Raw genomic sequence first — 15,986 nt, 5'->3', positions numbered from 1 at the left:
GTAAATACCCAGTAGTGCGATTGCTGGGTTGTAGCATAGCTCTATTTTCAACTTTTTCAGGAACCTCCATGTTGTTTTCCAGAGTGGTTGCACCAGCTTGCATTCCCACCAACAGTGTAGGAGGGTTCCCCTTTCTCCGCATCCTCACCAGCATCTATCATTTCCTGACTTGTTAATTTTATCCATTCTGACTGGCATGAGGTGGCATCTCACTGTGATTTTGATTTGTATTTCCTTGATGCTGAGTAATGTTGCGCATTTTTTCATGTATCTGTTGGCCATCTGGATGTCTTCCTTGCAGAAATGTCTTTTCATATCCTCCTCCCATTTCTTGATTGGATTCTTTGTTCTTTGGGTGTTGAGTTTGATAAGTTCTTTATAGATTTTGGATACTAGCCCTTTATCTGATATGTCATTTGTGAACATCTTCTCCCATTCTGTCAGTTGTCTTTTGGTTTTGTTGACGGTTTCCTTTGCTGTGCAAAAGCTTTTGATCTTGATGAAATCCCAATAGTTCATTTTTGCCCTTGCTTCCCTTGCCTTTGGTGATGTTCCTAGGAAGAAATTGCTGGGGCTGAGATCGAAGAGATTGCCGCCTGTATTCTCCTCAAGGATTTTGATGGATTCCTTTCTCACATTGAGGTCTTTCACCCATTTTGAGTCTATTTTTGTGTGTGTGGTATAAGAAAATGGTCCAGTTTCATTCTTCTGCATGTGGCTGTCCAATTTTCCCAACACCATTTGTTGAAGAGACTGTCTTTTTTCCATTGGACATATTTTCCTGCTTTGTTGAAGATTAGTTGACCATAGAGTTGAGGGTCTATTTCTGGGCTCTCTATTCTGTTCCATTGATCTATGTGTCTGGGTCCATATAAATTTTAGGATTATTTGTTCCATTTCTTTGAAAGAAGTTAATGGTATTTTGATAGGGATTGCATTAAATGTGTAGATTGCTTTAGGTAGCATTTGTTTAGGTAGTATTTGTTCTTCCAATCCATGAGCATGGAACATTTTTCCATTTTTTTGTGATTTCCTCAATTTCTTTCATGAGTACTTTATAGTTTTCTGAGTACAGATTCTTTGCCTGTTTGGTTAAGTTTATTCCTATGTATCTTATGGTTTCGGGTACAATTGTAAATGAGATTGACTCCTTAATTTCTCTTTCTTCTGTCTTGCTGTTGGTGTATAGAAATGCAGCTGATTTCTGTGCATTGATTTTATATCCTGACACTTTATTGAATTTCTGTATGAGTTCTAATACCACAGTATGGTATTAGCACAAAAATAGACTCCTATATCAACAGAACAGAATAGAAAACCCAGAAATGAACCCACAACTATATGTTCAATTAATCTTGGACAAAACGGGAAAGAATATCCAATGGGAAAAAGAGAATCTTTAACAAATGGTGCTGGGAAAACTAGACAGCAACATGCAAAATAATGTTTTGTTTTTTTTTTGTTTTTTTAACCACTTTGTTACAGCCTACACAAAAATAAATTAAAAATGGATTAAAGATCTAAATGTGAGACCTGAATCTATAAAAATCTTAGAGGAGAACAAGACATTGACCATAACAATTTCCTTCTAGATATGTCTCCTGAGGCAAGGGAAACAAAAACAAAAATAAACTAGTGGGACTTATCAAAATAAAAAGCTTCTGCACAGCAAAGTAACAATCAATAAAATTAAAAGGCAGCCTCTGGAATTGGAAAAGATACTTGCAAATGACATTATCTGACAAAGGTTTAGTTTCTAAAATATACAAAGAACTTCTACAACTCAATACACAGAAAACATCACCAATCCAATTAGAAAGTGGGCAGAAGACATGAAGAGACATTTTGTAAAAGAAGACATAGAGATGGCAAACAAAAGCTTTGCTTTTCTTTCTCAAGGTTGCTTTGGTTATTAGGAGTCTTTTGTCATTTTATACAAATTGTAGGATTGTTCTAACTGTGTGAAAAATGCTGTTGGTATTTTGATAGGGATTGCATTAAGTGTGTAGATAACTTTGGGCATTATAAACATTTTAGCAATGTTTGTTCTGGGCACCTGGGTTGCTCAGTCTGCTAACCATCTGCCTTTGGCTCAGGTCATGATCCCAGAGTCCTGGGATCAGAGTCCCATATCAGGCTTCCTGCTCAGTGGGGAGTCTGCTTCTCTCTCTGACCCTCTCCCTGCTCCTGCCCTCCTCCTCTCTCTCTCAAAAATAAATAAACTCTTTTTTTAAAAAAAAGTGTTTTTTTTTCCAATCTGTGAACATGAAATGTTTTTTCATTTCTTTGTGTCATTTTCAGTTTCTTTCATCAGTGTTTTATAGTTTTCACAGTATAGGTCTTCCACCTCTTTGGATAGCTTTATTCCTAGGTATCTATGGTTTTTGGTGAAATTTTACTTTATTTTATTTTATCTTATATTTATTTGTCAGAGAGAGAGTAGAAGCATGGAGAGCTGCAGGCAGAACAGGCAGAGCAGGGAGCCCAATGTGGGACTCCATCTCAGGACAGATGCTTAGCAGATGCTTAACAGACCGAGCCACCCACGTGTCCCTTTGATGAAATTATAAATGGGATTGATTCCTTAATTTCTCTTTCTACTGGTTCATTATCGATGTATGGAAATGCATCAGATTTCTGTACGTTGATTTTGTATCCTGTGACTTTACTGAATTTGTGTTTTAGTAGTTTGGGTGCAGTCTTTCGGGTTTTCTATGTAGAGTATCGTGTCACCTGCAAATAGTGTAAGTTGTACTTCTTCCTTGCCAGTTTAGGTGCATTTTATTTCTTTGTATTGTCTGACTGCTGTGGCCAGGACTTCCAGTACTGTGTTAAATAACAGTGGTGAGAGTGGACATCCCTGTCTTGTGTCTGACCGTAGAGGAGATGCTCTCAGTTTTTTCCCATTGAGGATGATCTTACCTTTGGGTTTTTCATAGGTGGCCTTTATTAAGTTGAAGTATGTTTGCTCTAAACCTGCTTTGTGGTGGGTTTTTATCATGAGTGGATGTTGTACTTTGTCAAATGCTTTTTCTGCATCTATTTGAAAGGAACATATGGTTCTTGTCCTTTCTTTTATTCATGTAGTATATTATGTTGACTGATTTGCAAATACTGAGCCACGCTTGCAACTCAGAGTAAGTCCTACCTGATTGTCATGAGTGATTTTTTGCTGTATTGTTGGATTCGGTTTGCTAGCATTTTATTGAGAATCTTTGCACATGTTTATCAGTACAGGACACTGGCCTATAATTCTGTTTTAGTGAGTCCTTTATCTGGTTTTGGCCTTAGGGTAGGGTTTTGGCATTCGGTAATTCTGACTTCATAGAATGAATTTGGAAGTTTTCTTTTTCTACTTTTTGGAATAGTTTGAGAAGAGTAGGTATTTACTCTTCTTTAAATATTTGGTAGACTCTGCCATCTGGCCTTGGAGTTAGGAGTTTTTTGATTACTGATTCAGGTTTTTTGTGGTTATGGGTCTGTTCAAGTTTTCTATATTTTCCTATTTCAGTTTTGGTAGTTTGTATGTTTCTAGGAATGTATCCTTTTCTTCCAGGTTGTCCAGTTTGTGGGCTTATAGTTTTTTATAATATTCTCTTATAATTGTATTTCTGTGGTATTAGTTGTTATTTCTCCTCTCTCATTTGTGATTTTATTTATTCAAGTACTTTCTCTTTTCTTTTTGATAACTCTAGCTAAAGGTTTATCAATTTTATTAATATTTTCAAAGAACCAACTCCTGGTTTCATTCATATGTTGTATTGTTTCTTTTTTTGTTTCTATATCACTTATTTCTGCTCTGATCTTTATGATTTTCTTCCACCGCTGGCTTTAGACTTCATTTGTTGTTCTTCTTCTATCTCCCTTAGGTGTAAGGTTCAATGGTTTATTTGAGATTTTCCTCAAATAAAATCTTTTTTTTCTACCCTGGTGAATAGGGTAGACATGTATGGCTATGTATTTCCCTCTTATAACCACTTTACTGCATCCCAGTGGTTTTGGATCATTGTGTTTTCATTTTCATTTGTTTCCATGGTTTTTTTTTTTTTTTAATTTCTTCTTTGATTTCCTGGTTGGCCCATTCATTGTTTAGTAGTATGTTGTTTAACCTTCATGTATTTGTGGTCTTTCCAATTTTTCTCTTGTAGATGATTTCTAGTTTCATAATGTTGTGGTTAGAAAAGTGTCTGCTATGATCTCAGTCTTTTTATATTTGTTAAGATCTGATTTCTGATCTAAAATGTGATCTATTCTGGAGAATGCCCCATATGCCCTTGAAAAGAATGTGTATTCTGCTGTTTTAGTGTAGAGTGTTCTGAATATATCTGTTAAATCCATCTAGTCTAGTGTGTCATTCAAAGCCATTGTTTCCTTATTGATTTTCTGTTTAGATGATATGTCCATTGATGTAAGTGGATATTAAAATCTATTATTACCATTCCTTTATATATAAATATAAAGTTCCTTTATATTTGTTATTGTTTTTATGTATTTTGGTGCTCCCATGTTGGGTGCATAAGTATTTACAGTTGTTAGAGCTTGTTGGATTGTCCCCCTTATTAAAACTTTGTTTTAAAGTCTAATTTGTCTAATACAAATATTGCTACTCTAGCTTTCTTTTGATATCCATTTGCATGATAAGTTTTTCTCCATTCCCTCCCTTTCTGTCTGCAGGTCTAAAATGAGGGTTTTTTTTTTTTTAAGATTTTATTTATTTATTTGACAGAGAGAGATCACAAGTAGGCAGAGAGGCAGGCAGAGAGAAAAGAAGGGAGGCAGGCTTCCTACCAGGCAGAAAGCCCAATGCAGGGCTTGATCCCAGAACCCTGGGATCATGACCTGAGTTGAAGGCAGAGGCTTTAACCCACTGAGCCACCCAGGTGCCCCTAAAATGAGTTTCTTATAGGAAACATAGAGATATCTCAATTCTGACACCCAATGCATTTTGATTGGAGCCTTTATTCTATCTACATTCAAAGTAATTATGATACATGTATTTATTGTCATTTTATTATTTGTTTTTTCATTGTTTTTGGAGATTTCCTCTGATCCTTTCCTGTCTTTGTCACTTTGGGTTTCTTCTTTACACTCAAAGTGGCCCTTTTGGTATTTCTTGCAGGGCTGGTTTAGTAGCCATGAACTCCTTTAGATTTTATTTATCTGAGAAACCCTTATCTCTCCTTCAATTCTGAATGCTAGCCTTTCTGGATAGAGTATCCTTACCTGCAGATTTTTCCCATTCAGCACTGTGAATATATCAGACCACTGTCTTCTGGCTAAGTTTCTGTTGAGAAATCTCCAGCTACCCTTATGGATTTTCTTTTGTAAGGCACAGACGTCTTTTGTCTTGCTGTTTTTAAGATTTTTTTCCTTATCACTCTATTTTACAAATTTAATTATAATATGTCTTGGTGTTGGCCTGCTTTTGTTGATTTTGATGGGAGTTCTCTGTGCCTCCTGAGTCTGGATGACTCCTTCCACAGACTGGTGAAATTTTCAGCTATTATTTCTTGGAATAAATTTTCTGTTCCCTTTTCTCTCTCTTCTGGGACTCCTACAATAAAAATGTTACTACGTTTGATGGAGTCACTTACAAGTTCCCTATGTTTATTATCATGTTGCATAATTCTTCTTTCTCTCTTTTCCTCAGCTTCATTATTTTCTGTTACTCTTTGATGTCAGTAATTCATTCCTCTACTTCTTTCAGCCCACTTTGTTGCCTCAAGCCTGTTTCCAGTCTTATTGCATTCTTCATCTCTGATTCTTTTTTAACTCTTTTATTTCTGTGATGAGGGTCTCACTGATGTCTTTTATTCTTTCCTCAAGCCCAGTGAGTATCCTTATGATTGTTGCTTTATATTCTTCATATGGCATGTTACTTATATATGTTTCACTTAGATTGCTGGCCTTGGTCTTATCTTGCTCTTTCATTTGGGATAAATTCCTCCATCTTGGCATTTTTGTCTATGTCTCTGCCTTCTTCTGTATATTACAAAACCCAGTTATGTCTCCTGTTCCTGAAAGTAATGGCTATGATGAGGAGGTCATATAGTGCCCAGGGCCTGGCCCTTCAAGGAGTGTCTCTGGTTTGTGTTTCATGAGCCTTGCTGTTGAGTTTTGCTCTGTCCTTCAGGCCAGTCCTCTGCAGAGGCTCTCCTTGCCTGCTGTGGCAGTGTTTGGTTCCTCACCTAAATGTGGCAAGTTTTAACTAGGTGTCATGTGGTCTGCTTATGAAATGAGATCTATCACCACTTCCACCAGAACTGAGGCCCTGCAGAACTCCCTGGTTGGGACACATGGTGTGAGCAGGAGTTGTGTTGAACTTCTGTGGGAGGGGTCCACCCCACTGGGACTAAGGCAAGCTTGACTTCTATGGGCAGTCCCACCAGAGCATAGTCAGGTAGGGCCTGGTATACGCAAGTTAGCCATTGTGGGGACTGTGCTTCTCTCTGATTATGCTGAGGGGCAGAGGTGGGAAATGGCACCATCTAGTCCCTTTGCTCCCAGAGAGGTGTCTCTGTGAATGCTGCCTCCCAGTGACATGCTCTGAGAAGAGCAAATAATCTCCCCATTGGATGTCCCAAGGGTTCTTCAGATTGCTGTTTCCACACTGCCTGCCCCTGGATTGTTTGCTTCTCTCCAGGATTAGTGTAGTGGCCTCAGGACTCAGCCAAGCCCACTGACCTTTAAAACTCCAGGCTTTAAGCCCCACTGTGCAAGAACTCGGGAAATTCAGTTCCTCTTGTTTTCCAAGCCAATGGTGTTGGGGAAGCATTCTCTTTGTGTGTTTCCCGGTTTGTTCTCTTTCTCTCTCTCTCTCTCTCTCTCTCTCACCCTTTTCCCAACCATGACTCCCTCCACTCTGAAGCACCCATGGTCTGTTTCTCCCATAAGCCATGTTTCTGCACTTTCTACCTTCTTCATCGTGGCCTTCCCTCTCCCTTTGATTGTGGAGTCTGTTTTCTCCATCTTCAGGTTGATTTCTGTGGTATTTAGGAATATTTGATGGTTTTCTAGTTAGATGAGAGAAGCCTAAGGTCCTTCGACTTCACCGTCATCTCCAAGAAAATAATTTTTATGAACTGAATTTTTAATTTAGTGATACTTTGATGGTGTAAGATATGGTTTCAAATGTTGTATGCACATTTGAATGTGCATTCTGGTACTGTTCTGTGTAATGTTCTATAAATATCACTGAGAAGTTAGTTGCTAACGTGTTCAAGTCTTTACATCTTGTGTTTTCTATACTTGTTCTATTAGTCAAAGAGTAATATTAAAATATTTGACTAAATTTATGAATTTGACTATTTTTCCTGCAGTCATGTCTGGTTTTGCTCCATGAATTTTCAAGTTTTACTCTTAAGGATGGAAATATGTAGGATTTATAGGATTGTCATGTCCTCTTGATTAGTTTGTCCTTCTTGTCATTATGAAATGATCTTCATTATCTCTGGTAATATTCTTTTGTCTGAAATTACTTTTCCTTATATTAATATAGACACTCCAGCTTTGTTGTGACTAGTGTTAGTATGTTTTATATTTGTCCATCCTTGTACTTTTAATCTATTTCTTTATATTATTTTTTTATACACAACACATAGTTGAATCTTGCTTTTATTTACTTTTTCCCCCCTCTTTTTCCTCCTTGTCTGCATTCTTATGTATGAGGGTTTTCTTATTTGTTTGTTTTTGGTCTGTTTTATCTCCATTGTTGGCTTAGTGACGACTCTTTTGTTCCATCAGTTGCTTTAAAATTTATATTATACATCTGGGCGCCTGGGTGGCTCGGTGGGTTAGGCCGCTGCCTTCGGCTCGGGTCATGATCTCAGGGTCCTGGGATTGAGGCCCGCATCGGGCTCTCTGCTCAGCAGGGAGCCTGCTTCCTCCTCCTTCTCTCTCTACCTGCCTCTCTGCCTACTTGTAATCTCTCTCTGTCAAATAAATAAATAAAATCTTTAAAAAAAATTTATATTATACATCTTAAATTAATCATAAGTTGTCTGCCTCCAAGTATACATATTTAACTTATCATGTGTTAGGTCTGCCTTCAGGTAACATTGTACCACATCATCTGTGGTATAAGAACCATTACTCCCATTTCTTCCCTTCTCAACTTTCTGTTTTTATAATTAATATTAGTTATACATATGTATGTATGTATATACACACATATATATACTTACATAAATCCTACAATATAATTTACATTTTTTAAAAATTTTATTTATTTTTTCAGTGTTCCAGGATTCATTGTTTATGCACCACACCCAGTTCTCCATGCAATACATGCCCTCCTTAATACCAACCACCAGTCTCACCTAATCCTCTACCCTCCTCCCCTCCAAAATCATCAGTGTGTTTCTCAGAGTCCACACAGTCTCTCATGCTTTGTCTCCCTCTCTGATTTCCCCCAATTCACTTTTCCTTTCCTTCTCCTAATGTCCTCCGTGTTATTCCTTATGCTCCACAAGTAAATGAAACCATATGATCATTGACTCTCTCTGCTTGACTTATTTCACTCAGCATAATCTCTTCCAGTCCCGTCCATGTTGATACAAATGTTGGGTATTCATCCTTTCTGATTCAGGCATGATACTCCATTGTATGTATGGATCATATCTTCTTTATCCTTTTGTCTGTTGAAGGGCATCTTGGCTCTTTCCACAGTTGGCGACTGTGGCCATTGCTGCTATGAACATTGGGTTATAGATGGCCCTTCTTTTCACTACATCTGTATCTTTGGGATAAATACCCAATAGTGCAATTGCAGGGCCATAGGGTAGCTCTGTTTTTAATTTTTTAAGGAGTCGCCACACTGTTTTCCAAAGTGGCTGTACCAACTTGTATTCCCACCAACAGTGTAAGAGGGTTCCACTTTCTCCACATCCTCTCCAATACTTATTGTTTGTTTACTGCCTCATTAATTTTGGCCATTCTAGCTGGTGTAAGGTGGTATACAAAGAAACATTTTTATTTTAAAGATATTAAATTATTTAAAAAATAAAGTTACCATTTCCACTGCTATAATTTTGAGTAGGTTCATATTTCATTTTCTTTGTGCCTAAAAGATTTTCTTTTATAATTCTTATAGGACAGATTTAATGATGATAAATTATTTTATCTTTTGTGTGTTTGAAAAAGACATTTTTTTTTCTTTTTGAAATGTTTTCACTGGTTTAGAATTTTTTTTTTCCCAATTTATTTATTTTCAGAAAAACAGTATTCATTATTTTTTCACCACACCCAGTGCTCCATGCAAGCTGTGCCCTCTATAATACCCACCACCTGGTACCCCAACCTCCCACCCCCCCGCCACTTCAAACCCCTCAGACTGTTTTTCAGAGTCCATAGTCTCTCATGGTTCACCTCCCCTTCCCATTTACCCAAATTCCCTACTCCTCTCTAACGCCCCTTGTCCTCCATGCTATTGGTTATGCTCCACAAATGAGTGAAACCATATGATAATTGACTCTCTCTGCTTGACTGATTTCACTCAGCATAATCTCTTCCAGTCCCGTCCATGTTGCTACAAAAGTTGGATATTCGTCCTTTCTGATGGAGGCATAATACTCCATAGTGTATATGGACCACATCTTCCTTATCCATTCATCCGTTGAAGGGCATCTTGGTTCTTTCCACAGTTTGGCGACTGTGGCCATTGCTGCTATAAACATTGGGGCACAGATGGCCCTTCTTTTCACGACATCTGTATCTTTGGGGTAAATACCCAGGAGTGCAATTGCAGGGTCGTAGGGAAGCTCTATTTTTAATTTCTTGAGGAATCTCCACACTGTTCTCCAAAGAGGCTGCACCAACTTGCATTCCCACCAACAGTGTAAGAGGGTTCCCCTTTCTCCACATCCTCTCCAACACATGTTGTTTCCTGTTTTGTTAATTTTGGCCATTCTAACTGGTGTAAGGTGATATCTCAATGTGGTTTTAATTTGAATCTCCCTGAGGGCTAATGATGATGAGCATTTTTTCATGTGTCTGATAGCCATTTGTATGTCTTGATTGGAGAAGTGTCTGTTCATATCTTCTGCCCATTTTTTGATGTGTTTGTCTGTTTCGTGTGGGTTGAGTTTGAGGAGTTCATTATAGATCCTGGTTTAGAATTTAAAGGTGACTTTTCTTTCTATATACCAAAGACATTTTTACATTCTTGACCTGTTTGCATTGTTTTTACTGACAAGTCTTCTGTCATCCTTCCTTGTTTTCTTTTTTGTCTATATAAAGTTTATTTTTTCTCTGGCTCTTTTCAGATTATCTCTTTATCATTTGTTTTGACAAGTTTGATTATGATATGCCTTGCTTTAGTTTTCTTCATGTTTCTTCTTCTTAGGTTCATTGTACTTACTAGGACTATTGGTTTATAATATTTATCATATTGGAAAATTATTGGCTATTATTTCTTCAGGGACTTTAATTACAAGTATATTAGGCCACTTTAAATTATTCTACAGTTCACTGATAATCTTTACATTTTTGGTCTTTTTTTTTAATTTGTTTAATTTTGGAAATTTTCTATGTCCATGTCTTCAATTTTACTAATCTTTTCTTCTCCAATCTCTAAACTGCTGTCAATCCTATATAGTATAATCCCATCTCACTCATTATAGTTTCCATTGCTAGAAGTTAATTTGAATCTTTTTTATATCTTCCATGGCTCTACCTAAGTTTCAGAACATCTGGAAAACAGTTATGTCTGTTTTAATGTTTCTCTCTGAACACTCTAACCTTGATGTCTGTTTCAACGGGCTGATTTTTTCTCCTTATACATTGTGTTTTCCTGCTTTTTTGAAGAGCTGATAATTTTTTATTGACTACGAGACAGTGTGAAATTTATATTGTTTGGTGTTGGATATTTTTTTTTCCTAAAAATATTTTTGAACTTTCTTCTGGGACATAATTAAATTACTTGGAAGCAGTTTGATCCTTTTGAATGTTTCTATTATGATTTTTTGGTGTGGAGATAAGCAGCATTTAGTCTAAAACTTATTATTTCCTACTTTCAGGGCAAAACCCTTCTGAGTACTTTACGTAATGCCCATGAATTACAAAGTTTCTGCACAAGTTCAGAATTCTCTCTCTGTACATCTTTTCCTCGATGCCATTCTTTTCTGTGAAATCTATCCACTTTGGTTCCTTAGTATCCTGGTTCCCTCTCTTCAACTCTAGGATTCTTTTGGGTTCTACCAGGATTTTCCCTCTGTTATGACCTGGAAACTCTCAAGGCAGTATTCTGGGACAGTCATAGTGCCAATTCATTTATTTCTTATCTGTTAGGTCACTGACCTTCATTATCTGATGTTCATTGTTGTGAAAATCTTTATTTTGTTTATTTTAGTCTGGTTTGTCCTTGTTGTTGTTGTTTCAGGTAAGTGTTTAAATCGGGTACCATTATTCTGTGGTATTAATATCCTCGGGCTGCCAAAACAAAGTGCGACAAAGTGGCTTATTTAATACAACAACAGAAATTTATTCTGTCACAATTTCTAGAGATTAGAAAGCCAAAATCACAGTGTTAGCAAGATCATGGTCCACCTGAAGGCTCCAGAATCCTTCCTTTTCTCTTCTTACCTTTCGGTGGCTTCTAGTAATCCTCGGTGTTTCTTGGTTTATAGCTCCATTGCTCCAATCTCTCCCCCTATCTTTACATGGCCACCCACTCATTATATCCATGTCCTTTCCTATTCTTGTAAGGACACAAGTCGTTGGAGTCAAGGTCCACCCTAATCCATTATGACTCATCTTAACTAATTACCTCGGCAAAGACCCATTTCCAAATAGGGTCAAATTCTGAGGTTCGGTGGGACATGAATTTTGGGAGAACACTATTCAGCCCATTATATCTCTCTCATTTGCAAGCAGAGGCCTACTATACTTGTTTCTACCAGCCATACTAGATAAGCAATCTCAGATTCGGAGAACGTAAATAACTTGTCCTACCTAAATGGGATTATACTAAATATTGATTATAAATTTTAGTGTGGGATGTGCTGACTATCTTTGATGTATTTTAGATGTATTTGATGTATTTTAGATCTGTTCCCCTAATATTAATATCACAAAAGGCTTGTTCTCTGTCTGAAATCAAGCAATATGCTTAAAAACTGGGAATTAAATATTTGTGGTGTATGTTTTCTGATTTAAAGTGTTTCTACACTCAGTCAATTTCTTTAAGTTTTTTTTAATGCAGTTGTATTGAAAAAGCAAATAATAGAACTTGTGTGTGTACCATGTACTTTTTCTTCTAATTCTCTTATTTTGTTCTGTTTCCAGCTTCAGATTGCTAACTAGTTAGTGCTCTGCTCAATATACAGTTAAGAATTTGAAGCTGGAAACAGAACAAAATAAGAGAGTTAGAAGAAAAAGTACATGGTACACACACAGGGCTGGAAATAATGCTTGTGAAGTACATCAAAGATAGCACATCCCACACTATTTACAGGGGACACCTGTCTGTGGAAAAACAGCATGGAAAATGGCGTCAAAACAATCCTGCAGCATGGAAAATGGAACCAGAATGATCCTGCCAAAACTTCCTAGTGAGAACAACCCAGTCAGTTGATCTTAAGGTTGAGCATAGCTGCCACAGAACCCCAGCCAGCGCTTCCTGTGCTGCTCCAGAGACGCTGTGCAATGCTTATGTGCAGCCAACATAGAAGGCTAAAAATGTCCAAGGCCTGGAACAGTCTGTGTCCTAGGAACACTCAGCTTTAAAACCTTTTAATAATGCCTTGCATGGAAAGTCAGCATGTGTAATAGTATAAATATGTGAACTTTGGATTCTGATGGGCTTGAATTTTAATTTAACTCCATCACTTTTTTGCTATCTAGGTAGGGCAAGTTATTTACCTTCTCTGAATCTGAGGTTGCTCATCTAAAAAATTTATAGTCAATATTTTCCCATTTAAATTTTCTTAAAGATAAAATGGTATACTGTTTATATATCAATTAGTACAGTGCCTGACTGTATTAGTATGTTTATATATCAATTAGTAAGTAGCCCTAATTAGTATGAATTACCCTTACAGCTCAAATATTTGTTAAGTAATTAAATATTTACAACTATTGCATATATTTCTTATTTTCATAAAGGTATAGCAATGGCTTATAAGAATATGTGAAATGCTAAAATAATGAGTAAACCAAAGCCATAGGTTTGTGTTGATCACAATAGCCTACAAATTCTGACAGAAACCTTTCAGGTCTTCACTCTGAAACTTCCTGTCAGTCAAGGCAAATGGAAAACATTATATGCTACAAATTCTCACTGTCAAAAGGGAAGAATCATACGGGTTTCTTATGAGAACAGAAGCATTTTTATTATAGGTATCTAAAAGAAATTTTGCTTAGAGTTAGTAGACAGTGCCTTAACTTTGTCTAGTATAATGTTGCGTTACTGAATTCCATATGGCGTTTTCTGTTCTAACTATCAGAAAATCAGTTGGAATATGTAAAATAGATTTTAGTGTCCTCATACCTAGTTCTAGCTATACTATACATTTTGGATTATAGTTCTTTTGTTGTTGTTAGTTAGCATACAGTGTTAGTTTTAGGAGTGCAATATAGTGATTTAACAATTCCATACAATACCTAGTGCTCATTTCTGCAAGTACACTCCTTAATCCCCGTCACCCATTTAACCTATCATCCATCCACCTCCCCTCTGATCGCTGTTAGTTTGGTCTTAGGTTATAGTTCTTTTTAACATAGCAGCTCCTAGTTATTGATGTTTTACCCTGTTTTCTACATGTATAAAATTATTTTTCCCTGTCTCCCTGTTTTATTATTCATTAACATATACTTTTAATGCCATTTGCTTACTATTAAGCTCTAAACTCTAAGAGGGTAAGAATCATTATCTTAATTTGGTTTGTGTCCTCAGCATCATAAGAAAATTATATATAGGGCGCCTGGGTGGCTCAGTGGGTTAAGCCGCTGCCTTCAGCTCAGGTCATGATCTCAGGGTCCTGGGATCGAGGCCCGCATCGGGCTCTCTGCTCAGCAGGGAACCTGCTTCCTCCTCTCTCTCTCTGCCTGCCTCTCTGCCTGCTTGTGATCTCTCTCTGTCAAATAAATAAATAAAATCTTTAAAAAAAAAAAAAGAAAATTATATATATATAGTTTTTTTATATAACATATATATTTCTCAGTAATAACAAATGTTTCCTAATGAGACAATTAATAATAAATTAAAATTTTCAAAATAATGTTATCTTCTTAGAACTGCATCTGCTAATGTGCTGAGTAGAAATGATTTATTAAATTGTTGATTCAATATGCCAGTCATTTAACTCTCATCCATTTTACTCTTCCAGTTGCTCTTTATTTGCTTCTGAATCTTGCTGAAGACACACGTACAGAACTGAAGATGAGAAACAAGAACATAGTTCACATGCTGGTGAAGGCTCTTGATCGGGACAATTTTGAGCTGCTTATTCTAGTCGTGTCATTCTTGAAGAAACTCAGCATTTTTATGGAGAATAAAAATGATATGGTAACTTACATTTTCAAGTTAGAATGTTTTGATAAAAATAAACACATTATCCCCCTACTGAGATAATTCTGAATGAAAATTTTACAAAAGCAGTAACTCACTTAAATGGCTTCATTAGGAACTATATTCCTTATTAGTTCGTATCCCACTTAATTGAAACTACCTGCATAAAATTTTTTTCCTAATGTGTTACATAGGATGAATCTTTCCATATTAAAAATAGTATGTAAAAAGTAATTTAAATTTAAGATACTGCTTCAGAATCATTTGGCTTATTATTTTCCCTTATATTATCTTTTCTTCTACATTTCCATTATTAGTGTGTAGAATTACAGTCTAGACCAGTCTCTCCTTTTTGACCTATCATTCCATTGGTAGCCACAACATATTGATTCTCCTTCTTAAGTATCTCATGAATTTATACCTTCTTTCTATTCTCAGTGCAGTTGTATTAGTTCATGCCCTCTTTCTTTATACCCTCTTAATTTTCTTGTTTGAATTATTATAGTAGGTTCCTGTATGCCATCTTATATTGTGTTGATACAATGGTTTTTAAGAAATACAAGTTGAGTATATAGTATTTATCCTTCTGAAAAATATACACAATTCAGAAATAATGTAAAGATAGAATAAAAGTTATCTGCTTTTTTTCATGACATTAAAGTCTAATATAACTGTTACACTAAATAGTTCATATATTAGTCATAACTCGATTTCAGATATTTAAGTTGTTTGTAATTACAGCTATCATAAATAATACCTGAGTGAACACATTTGTATTTGCATCATTGTCTGTATTTCTTTTTTTAAGATTTTATTTATTTATTTATTTGAGAGAGCGAGAGAGAGTGTGTGTGTACATCAGCAGAGGGAGGGACAAAGGGAGAGGGAGAAGCAGACACCCCCCACCCCAACTGAGCAGGCAGCCTATCCCAGGACCCTGAGATCATGACCTGAGTCTAAGGCAGATATTTAACCCACTGAGACACCCAGCCACCCCTTGTTGTCTATATTTCTGATTAATTTCTTAGATTCCTAGAAATAGAACTGTTAGATCATTGACCTTTACATTTTAGAAGTATATTCTAATACAGGTCATTATATGACTGTGTATTACTGGTATAAGTGGATTCTCCTTCAGAGAGTCTAAACACAGAGTATTTCTGCCTGCTCTTTTTTCTTCTTTTGAAGTTAAATGAACTAGGAAGTACCTTACGCTCATTGTATGACACAGCATGCTTTTTGAAAATCTGAGACTCATTTGTCAGATTTAATAAGTGCCTTGAATTCTGATACTTGAAATAAATGAAAAATAAAATAAATATTTTATTTTAACCACAGATATTTACTATCTGTAACTTTCATTACTAGTATATAATTTCAGGTATTCCTGATACATTTTAAGATTGAATTTATGTAGAATAATAACATGTTTTTTGTTTTCATTGATCTTAAGAATATGATGAGATGGTGATACACACAC

The 15,986-nt window shown here is 36.2% G+C and overlaps 1 protein-coding gene across 4 annotated transcripts in view; it reads left to right on the top strand.

Annotated features, from left to right (window-relative positions):
* KIFAP3 (kinesin associated protein 3) overlaps positions 1-15,986 on the top strand; it is a 177,108-nt gene that overhangs the window by 53,101 nt on the left and 108,021 nt on the right. For all 4 annotated transcript variants that reach the window (XM_044266941.1, XM_044266939.1, XM_044266942.1 and 1 more), the window contains exon 9: positions 14,325-14,503. In XM_044266941.1, coding sequence (XP_044122876.1) covers positions 14,325-14,503 — 179 coding nt within the window. The remainder of the gene's footprint in view (positions 1-14,324; positions 14,504-15,986) is intronic.

Source organism: Neovison vison, chromosome 10 (assembly GCF_020171115.1).
Source record: "Neovison vison isolate M4711 chromosome 10, ASM_NN_V1, whole genome shotgun sequence".
Lineage (NCBI taxonomy): Eukaryota > Metazoa > Chordata > Mammalia > Carnivora > Mustelidae > Neogale > Neogale vison.
Note: the sequence above shows the minus strand (reverse complement) of the source record. Positions and strands in the feature narration are given on the sequence as shown.